This window comes from Patiria miniata, unplaced genomic scaffold (genome assembly GCF_015706575.1).
Source record: "Patiria miniata isolate m_02_andy unplaced genomic scaffold, ASM1570657v1 HiC_scaffold_2, whole genome shotgun sequence".
Taxonomy (NCBI): Eukaryota; Metazoa; Echinodermata; class Asteroidea; order Valvatida; family Asterinidae; genus Patiria; species Patiria miniata.
In genome coordinates, this window is record NW_024037058.1 from 3,376,406 (window position 1) to 3,386,503 (window position 10,098).

The 10,098-nt window shown below is 38.2% G+C and overlaps 1 protein-coding gene across 1 annotated transcript; it reads right to left on the reverse strand.

Moving 5' to 3' along the window:
* Window positions 1-2,030: 2,030 nt before the first annotated feature.
* On the reverse strand, window positions 2,031-10,022 carry LOC119727019 (ras-related protein Rab-35-like). The gene is made up of 6 exons (XM_038198903.1): window positions 9,838-10,022; window positions 7,806-7,856; window positions 5,893-6,016; window positions 5,270-5,394; window positions 4,270-4,394; window positions 2,031-3,512 (listed from the first exon to the last, which is right to left on the reverse strand). Exons 1-6 carry the CDS (start codon window positions 9,887-9,889, stop codon window positions 3,375-3,377), a joined length of 615 nt encoding a protein of 204 aa, XP_038054831.1. The 5' UTR covers window positions 9,890-10,022; the 3' UTR covers window positions 2,031-3,374.
* Window positions 10,023-10,098: the final 76 nt, after the last annotated feature.

Genomic DNA, 10,098 nt, shown 5'->3' on the forward strand with positions numbered 1-10,098 from the left:
TTTCATACTGCCATTACCAATAATAAAAAAACAGGTGTCATTGGCAACAGGAAATATTTGTTATTGTTTTTGCAGATTTGGTGGACAACAAAAGCTATAGCCCCCCCCAAAAAGGGTACTTGTTCATTCAGAGAACGGCTAAATATCAATTTTCCCATTTTGTTTTAACTTCTTAATATAGTCATGAGATGTTTTTTTCCTGATAAAGTCAAGCTTATTGATTAAAAAATATGTACATGTATAGAAATTGTCACTGTAAAAAGGAATGTTGAAATAATTCACAAAAAGTAACACATTTTATAAAAGAACGCAAATGTTGAAGGTAAATTTGTCATTAGGAGACTGTAACCATGATAGTATACCAAGGGCAATTGTGCAAAATTATGCCCATGGGGATGTATCTGGATTTTTTCCTTGAATTATTGTTGGGTCAGTTTTAGGGATTTCAGATGGGTTTCAGTTTGGACTTGGTATATATATATCTATATTGTTTCCGGTCGGTTTGACCTGGTTAACCTGACCCGCGATGCACAACACTATTATAACCTTCTATGCTGTATTTATGTAGGATGCATGTTCACCAGTGATGTAAATATAGGTGCAGCTTGTGACTCAATCTACAGCATTCAGTACAACATTCAGAAAACAAACAGTTAAACTGTCAGTTGTTTTTTCTTCAATGAAAGTATATACAGTGGAACGTCGCTATACCGAACACTGCTATACCGAACATTGGGCCATACCGAACATCAGCCTTGGCTCCCAATTTTTGTGTACAAAACGTACCGAACATTGTTGTTGGAAATGTCAACAGAAGAGCGACAAATGGCTATTATTAAAAACTGTGTAATTACATGATTCTACAGTCGCACGCGTTTGAAGTCGTCTTCTAGTAACTACCACGGCGTACTTGATGAAATTCTGCTACAGAATTGAAAATATTAATGGACAAGTTTGGCGACTCCGCGGGTGGTTTGTAACTGCAACTACACAATAACAATCGAGTTAAAGAGGTTGCCACTAATGTGTGAAAATCGCTATAATGAATGATCGTTATTACGAACAATTTCTGTGGATCCCACAATGTTCGTTATAGCGACGCTCCACTGTACTACATTAAAGCCTGAATATTTCGTCATCGGCACCACAAACTGACACTCGCACGCAAGTGGGTGTCAGTTCGTGAAAACCATGTAATCAAAAGTTTCGATTTCACGAACTAACATCCGGTAGTGCACCAAACATCGGCACTGGCGCGAAATAAAAAGATTTTCTTTTTCACAAACCGACACTGAAGCATGATACAGCAATACAGAATGGAGAAAATGGTTTGAAAGATTTTACAGGAATTTAAAGCATCGGTAAAACGGTAAATAAAAAACGTTGTTTTAATTTTTTGAAATTAAGGTCAGTGTCAGTTCATGAATCCTAAATTGTATGGGGTGCACTCTGGAAGTTCTGCACTGTGGAGGATGTCAGTTTGTGAAACTCAAAATAAGCCGGTGCAGTGCACTCGCCCACAACTGAGTATCAGTTTGTGGTGCTGATGACGATTTTTCAGTCTAATCCTTTTTACCCCATTCCATATAGGTACCTAGATCAGTTAAGTGAAAGGGTGTAAATTTTACTTGGGCCACTGTCACCTGTGATGTTACCAACTTCAATGCCTATTCAATGTTTGACCCTGATTCAGCATGTCCAGGTGAGAGTGACCCAAGTAAAGTTCACACCCTTTTCACTTTAATTGATTGTATTTCTGGATCAAGGGACCCAAATGGAATGGGGTAAAAACAAGTGGATTGAGAAATAGTCAGGCTTTAATGTAATATGTAATTTCATTGAAAAAAAAATCATCAAACAGTTTTTTAATTTCATGCACATGTACATGTATTTGTTTTCTGAATGTTGCACTTTTTTGGCATACTTTATACAGAGTCAGTCATGTGTATAGTCAGCCATGTGATGTTGAAATCAATGTCGTCCATTTTGTTTGTTTCTATAATAATAATAAAGCGCATTGAGACATTGTGTAATGCGCTATATAAGAACCGTTTTATTATTATTATTATTTCTATGACATTTTTACATTCATTGTTCTTTTCCGAACCAGCACTTATACCGGTTCGATGTTAAAAGCTGGGTCAGTGACAGTGTCAAAGTTCAATTTTTCCTTCAGGACCAGAAGCCAGCACTTCAATGACAACTATAAACTGTGAACATAATCAATGTTCAGGTTGGGTTGGCGTAGCCATACTTTCCTCGCCTTCCACCGCTGTGACCCGGGTTCGAATCCTGCCTGAGCCAATGTGGATTCGGTTTTCAGTCCCTACCTGATTCAGTGGGTTTTCCCCAGAATATTCCCCTGGGCTTTTCCTCCCACCTCTTAAACTGTAATTTCTTCTCATTGTCTTTTCTCCACAGGTTTATTCTGGCTTGCAAGCTGCAGTGCCTTGGGCGCTTTTGAGGAATCCTTGGTTTCATTACTGGAAATGAGTAATAACTATAATAATTTGTTTCACTTGTGTGATCGACTGCAAACCAGCCTTTACACATTCCTCAATATTTACAAAATGTGTACAGTAAAAAGCAAAGGCTATAAGCAGAGTGAAGTACAGCAGTCCAAATTACATTACCTTTTTTGTTTGATGGTTTAAGATTTTTTATCAAAATAAAATACATACAAAGTTAGCCTTGGAAACAACTCAACACTCGATTGAAAATATCAGCCCTGAGTTGACTGAATTTTTGGACGAGTGTGGATGTGGTAGACCAGAAAGACATTAGAGAGGCTTCGCATGATAACTTATAGCAGTTTGTGTGGTCTTGTGACATCATACGCGATATCAGACATGATTGGCCTATCAGGTGCGCATGAACAGGATACGGATACATGTACATACATTGCTGGCTATGCATCAGTGTGTATCACGTAGCCAATCGCATACGATGTCTTGATACATTCACAATAGGCCTATCAGCTGTGGCACGACATATACATGTATATTGCATATCAACACGGCATGGATATATGTACTCGCTACACATCAGTGTGTATCATGTCAATTGTCGATTTTCACATTCTCCTTTTTAATTGAATCATGTGCAATTTGATCCAATGAGGACTGATTGCTAAATATATCTGCATGCTTGAAACCAAGACTCCGATTGGATGCTGCCATTGTGGATTACTACTGCCATTGGTAAGGCTTCCAGATGTATGTGTACATGGTGGAATGGCTGATAGGTTATTACAGATAGTTTTAAGTATGTATATATATACGTATCTGTTCACATGCGAAACCTCTCTATTATATGGTGAACTGCTTGGAGCCTGGACCTGTTAGAAGCCTAGTAAACTATCTAGAATGATTGGATCATTTGCAGCAGCCGCTTTTGCCTTTTTTGCCTCCCCTGGCAGTTAGCTTGACCGTCTGGCTGTTTTCTTGAGCTGACTGCTTTGCAGCACTCTCTTTCTTTTGTTTCAGTACTAGCCCAGTGATGGCGTTGAACATCTGTACGTAGAATATCAAGAACAACATCGTGAAGGTCATAGGTAGCCTAGACTGGTTGAGTCAAGGTTCCAGCTCCCATAATGGGGACTGGTAGCTAGTTTTAATGTAAAGCCTTTGACTGGATCACCTCTGCGCATATGCAGTACAATTTCTATTTTTTAAAAAGAAGTTTACGTTCTAGCGCATGGATGACAGTTGAACACATGGCAATCAGAACACTGACTCTAGCCATAACCAGAATGCAAATTTGTCATAGTTTCTCCACAAAGGCAAATTTCAAGCATTTCAACTACATAAGTTTCAAATACGGAAAAGCAGTGCCCCTCTCTTTCTCGATAGCGACCAGCGACACTTTTGAATCCAGCAAAAGTCAAAATGCATCACCACACAAACTGCCCATTAGTGGTAGCCTTGTTGCCATTTTGCAATAGGCTGGTTCCGCGCTTACATTTGAAGTCCGCAGGACAATGGTGGAACACAGAACCAGTCTAGCATATAATTTGCATACATTACTAGGAAATCCTCCTAGCGTATTCCGAATCTCTTGCCCACAACCAGTCCTTTATTTGAAATATAGGTAGTCGGTCTAATTTACAAATGACAGTCAGTCAGTGAGATAGGCAGCCAGTCTAATTCACAAGTGACAGTCAATAAGTGTAATAGGTAACCAGTCTAATTCACAAGTGAAAGTTTGATTAATTGATTTAAAAGAATCACAAGAAATTAAGAATGATAAAATGACAGCCACTGATGTTACCTCTTCCACGTTGATGTTCTCTTTCGCACTCGTCTCAAATAACTGAATTGTCATTTGTTCAGCAAAATTTGTTGCATCTTCCGTCAAGACCACTTTCCTCTCTGGACAGTCGTTTTTGTTGCCAACTGCAATGAATGAATTTGAGCTATGTTATAAATATCACGATGACTGTAGTATAGTAAAACGTCAGGGATGCCAATTTAACAAATATTCACATCGCAATACCACACATGTATTACGTACATGTACGTAATGACAATGAACATAAAATATAATTTCCGTATTGCGCTAGCATTGTGATTGCCATTAGATTTAGATTCATTTAGATTAGATTTATTAATTTTCACACCAGTCGTGGCCCTGAGGCCAAATTAAAAGTGTGGTACATGCAAAAAAAAATACTGTTAACATTGGGAGTAAAAATACGAATCTATACGAATATGCATATATATACGAATATATGCCATGGAGCTGGCACACACAATCATCCTAGATTCGTGTACCTACACTTGGCTTTCATACTATCATTTGCCATGTAAGGTGAGGGCGGTGCATCAACACTGGGACATATTGATCATCCACAGAAGTGGTCATGAGGAATCAGGTTGAAAACATGGTATCACCACATGCTGCAAACCAATCAACACCTTGCCTGAGAAATTAGTCAAGGTCAAAGATAAACAATCCTAAGACAACAGTCCGCTATAGTCTACTGAATTATAGGTGGTGGTGAAGACTGCGGCAAGACGTTTTGGAGAAACCGAACAGGCACTGAAAAGCAGTTTAAACCAACACAGGAGACTCGGAAATCGTAGTAAACTACTGCCTTGCTCAAGAGCACAAGCACTATGTTCCCTGTCAGCATTTAAACCCATATTCCACGACACACACGAGTTGAACACCATAACCACTGGACCACAGCGTGTCATAATGTACGGCACATTGTATGTACTAGTTTGCTAGCATCGGTTATCGTGACCTTTCTCAGTAGGTGACTTACCTAATATTCTGCTCACATCATCACAATTTTGTTCAATTTCGTGCAGCCATCTTTTAACATTGACAAAAGACTCTGCACTGGTAACATCATACACTACTATAACACCATGGGTACCACGATAATACCTGTTGACAAAATAAAACCAAAACTATGGAACTGAAATTAAGAATGATGATTCAAGATTCCAGAACTTGCTTCATACATGTACTTGTGAATCAACTATATTTACTTACGTTAAAGAATAACCACACATTTAATAATGATATTAAAATTGGAGGATTTTGGACTGTTGGGGTTGAAAATAGTTTTCTGAGGCAATGTTGTCGGTGATTTTAATAAACATACCTAATAATTTAACCCTGAACATTAAATAACATTAGACACAAATATTGTTACAGGTTTGCTTTCTGAATTTAATAATTTGTTTGTTTCTTTCCTTTCATCTTTGCCAAAGCCCATTAATTTATGACGCGCCAGCCGGGCTACTTAAGGAATAGTTTGACTAGCCCGCCGCTGTTTTGACTAGCGTTTGGCTAGCTAGCGGGCTACCAGTGAAGTCAAACTCTGATCAACTGAATTATTACCACAGTTTTTGTATTACTAGCAACTTCATGTTGACTTACGTTGATGTTATTGTCCGGAACCTTTCCTGGCCTGCTGTGTCCCATATCTGTAGTTTCACCCTCTCTCCGTTAAGATCAATCGTACGGATTTTGAAGTCTACTCCAATTGTTGTGATATATGTTCCTGAGTTTAAAAATGGTTAAAGAAAACATTAGTTAAGATACATAGTATTGATAAATACAACTATAAATTGTGAATAATGGACTCATCAACATTAAATAACTAACTCCCCAGGCATTTTTGCTAAGATGCAATTTCATTTCTGCAAAATCCTCCAACTACCTCCATGTAAAAACTGCATACAGTCTGAACCCTGCAAAATCCTCCGTTATTTCTTGAATTGGTTCCTTGGCGGGGTGACTGCCTCAATACTGCAAAATGCTCAAGTAATCACTGTCCTTATAATGTTCAGGCTGTGTCAGTGACATCCTGGAGCAATGCGGAGGATTGCAAGTATAATCTCGGCCTAAATTTATGCACGGCTGAGCATAAGCAACACAAGGTCCGGCCCAAGACCTTGACAAAGTACATCCTCTGAAATCAGCAACACTTTTGCATAGCCTCAATCCTGCAAAATCCTCCAAAGCAGATTTTGGAGGATTTAGGAAGGTTAGGGTCTTTTAATGCATGCATAGCATCAACATCCAAGACAAAATACAAGAATAAGTTTGTAAATCTGTGTAGTCATGGCTGTAGGCCTAATAGATACATATAAACCTAATAACATAAATAAGTTTATTTCACGAGAGCCTGATTCGTACATGTACAGCAGTTACATGTAGCTCGATTAAGAATTTGTAGCATACAATGTACACGGTATAGGAAAAAGCTACAATGTACATTTGTACACTGAAGCTTCACAGCCTACAGTGTCTAATGAATGAACCAGACAGACAGATTGTGACACGCTTGCTTCCTGTCCAATGGGAGTTGCACATTGTCTATGACAAGTTGATACACTCTCTTCAAAAGGGTAACTGGCAAGTTGCCAGCAATGAGGCTTTACAAAATGTGTGAGGTGTACAGATGTGTACATCATGACCGTGGATTAAGCTAGTGGAGATTGCTTTTCTATCTTGATAGAATTAATGTATAAAGTGCATGTAACTTACAGGGCCTCTACTACATGTCTGAATGCAAACTACTGTGACTAAAGGAAATGAGTGTCAGTTTTGGGTGTGTTTTGCTAAATTATTAACCTTATGGTCTAGCAGTACAGCATAGGATCATGATGATGAGATTGTGGGTTTGAGCCCCACCGTGGCCATGCGTTTTGTGCCCTTGAGTAAGGCGCTTTACCTCAATTACTCCTCTCAACCCAGGTGTTAAATAGGTACCGGCATTATTCAATGCTGGGAAGGTAACAGACTCGCTGTGGAGGAGGTATGGCGATCCTCCCACAGCAGCATTTCATGGACTTGAGTCTGGCCCAATCGCATCGAAAGACAGAGGGGCACTGCATTCCTGTGAACACAGGTTCGCCCCCTGTACCTTTTACTTACTTTTTAAAATCCTCCTCTCACGACTATTTATTTAGGGGGAGACCATTCGCATGTACGTCACATTCTGACATTTTGCTAGTCCAATTTTTTTTTTTTCCATGGAATTTTTTTTGGGGGGGGCGCTAGACAAAATTTTTGGGGGCCTTACAGCCCCCCCTAGAACCACCACTGTATGTGTTACAACACACCTCAAACTATAATTTATTATCCTGGTTGGCTAAAATACCGATAGTCACATGAATCACAAATATCTATGGCGGCAAGTGCACAATGAAATACCAGTATGTATCGAGGGTTGGGTGATACTCGGACTATAGGACTATATGCATAGTATACCTGTACCAACAAATTTACATTACAACATTGATACTGCACACAATACACAGTATCACTCTTCGGTAATACTGTACCTGAAAAAGTGTTGTCTGCAAAACGAAGTAAAAGGCTGCTTTTTCCAACACCTGGAAAAAAAAACAATATAGATTGTCAACAGATAAATTACATACATGTACAGGGGTACAAGAACAATGATGAAGTTAAGTTCACAAAAAAACTGCAGAGTTCTACAAATGGCTTAATCTCAATATATTGGGTCCAATATATTGGACCCAATCCAGCACAGAGATTTTGGCAACCCCCCCCCCCCTTTCATCATTTTAAAAATCTAAAATGACTTTAAAAGCTACTCATAAGTAAAGACTATCACATACTTTTTTCATTTATGGTGATCATGGTGATGAAACAAGTAATTTGCCACCATTAAAGTTTTGCCACCTTTCATGGTACTGATATATCTGCTCTGACCCATGTAACAGTTTTACATTGTAATAATAATAAAATTCTTGTATAGCGCCAAATCCATCAAAATTGATGCTATATAATTGTTTATACTCTGATTTTTATTTGATACTGGCATCCATAAGGCTAAAAAAATAGTTCTGCTTCCGATTACATGGCATTCGAAAAAAAGGGTCGGTAGATAGGGAATTTTATTTGTTGGCACATTCTTTTGAGTACGATCATATGGAGGCATCTGCGTGTAGTCAAGGGTAAAAGGTTTCTACCTTTTACCCTTGACTACACGCAGACTACACGGTACTACACTATACATGTACAGTGTAGATGGTTTTAGGTGGTCTTTTTTCTCATTTTTTCCCCCAAAAAAATTAGGGTAGGGGCTGTCAGAATAGGGTAGGTAGGGAATCCGGAAGCAGAAATATTTGTTTTGCCTAATCCATTCAATGCACATTTTGCAGTTTTTTAATAATCAAGTTGTTTTTTTTTATTAATTTTTTTTATGCAATTGCAACTATCCTCTGATATTTTTAAGAGCAAATTTTGATTAAATAAGTAGGGCCCTACTTGATCAATGTTTCAACATTATTTAATCCATGGCTTTTGTTGTATTATCAAAAACAACTCTTTTTATTTAAAACATGTACACAATGAATTTCAAACTTATTGTAAGCCGATGTCATCAGCCATATCAGTCAGCTGCTGACTTGGTGTTATTTAAATAAACCAAAACTTACCAAAAATAGAAACAGTAAAATGCATATTTCCTGCTTTTCATTAAAGGAAATGATATGCGAAGTGACAGTAAATGTGCCATCATTCGGCATGTTTGCTACCTAACATGCATTGGCCACACATTTGTGGGATGTCCGGAGGAAGGATTATGATATTGCTTGAAAAAAAAAATGTGGCTTTTTTTCTTTACAGAAAATTGCAATGTACGCAGTTCTACATGATTGTTTGACATTTAACAGCCCATAGTTGTACCGACTCGAGTCACAATTTTTGGCGACTTGACTCGACTCGAGTGCCAACGAGTAACTGACTCCACTCAAGTGACTGCTGCAAGCAAATGACTCGACTCGACTCCCTCATCAGAAGACTTGACTCGATTCGAATTAAAACCACTCCTTCAACATGTTCAAACTCAGATTCAGTGCTGAGTAAGCCGTGGAAAAGTGGGACTTCAGATTTGTTTTAACAAGTGTCATCTTTCTGGTCTTTAACTTTTACTTATGGATAATTGATATATTGAATATTCTCGATATCACTCATTATTGGATTTCCGATATATCGAATAGTGAAAATTCTTAGTGATATCAACATTGCTATAATACAGTCATGATTGACAGTCATGACAGTCATCATGGTCATCACATGATCATGATGATCTGTGTCTGATTATTTTGTTTTTAAAACTTAAAAGTCAAGTGCACAATTTTTCACCTTATGCTATAATATGACTTTAATCAAAAACACACATTATCATACAAATGAGTTACATAAATTACAACATCACATCAACATGATCAATATGACTGAATTACAACATCATGATCATGAACATGTCCAAATTTGTATTTCCTGCCATCATGGAACAATTTGCAAAAACACAACACTGTCACTACACAAACAGGTCATACTTACCGCTGTCTCCGATAATTAACAACTTGAATAAATGATCATACTCTTTTGCCATAATGTAATTGAGATCAGTCCAAAGTTGTATTTTGTTGAATGAGTAGTTTCGGTGAAATCACAGACCAACTTTGGTTGTCACTCGTTCACAAATACGACCGGGAACTCCGCCTTGCCCCTGTGACGTCACGATATGTGTCATCGGTCGATATCGCGGACGAAAGTTGAAGGTTGAAGGTTAACGTAACCTCGTTCGACGTCCTTAGATAG

Coding starts and splice junctions, on each gene's coding strand:
- LOC119727019 (XM_038198903.1), bottom strand. CDS start 9,889: ATGGCAAAAGAGTATGATCATTTATTCAAGTTGTTAATTATCGGAGAC. Junction 7,857..9,837: donor GTTAATTATCGGAGACAGCG/GTAAGTATGACC, acceptor TTTTTTTTCCAG/GTGTTGGAAAAAGCAGCCTT. Junction 3,513..4,269: donor AGAACATCAACGTGGAAGAG/GTAACATCAGTG, acceptor TTCTACGTACAG/ATGTTCAACGCCATCACTGG.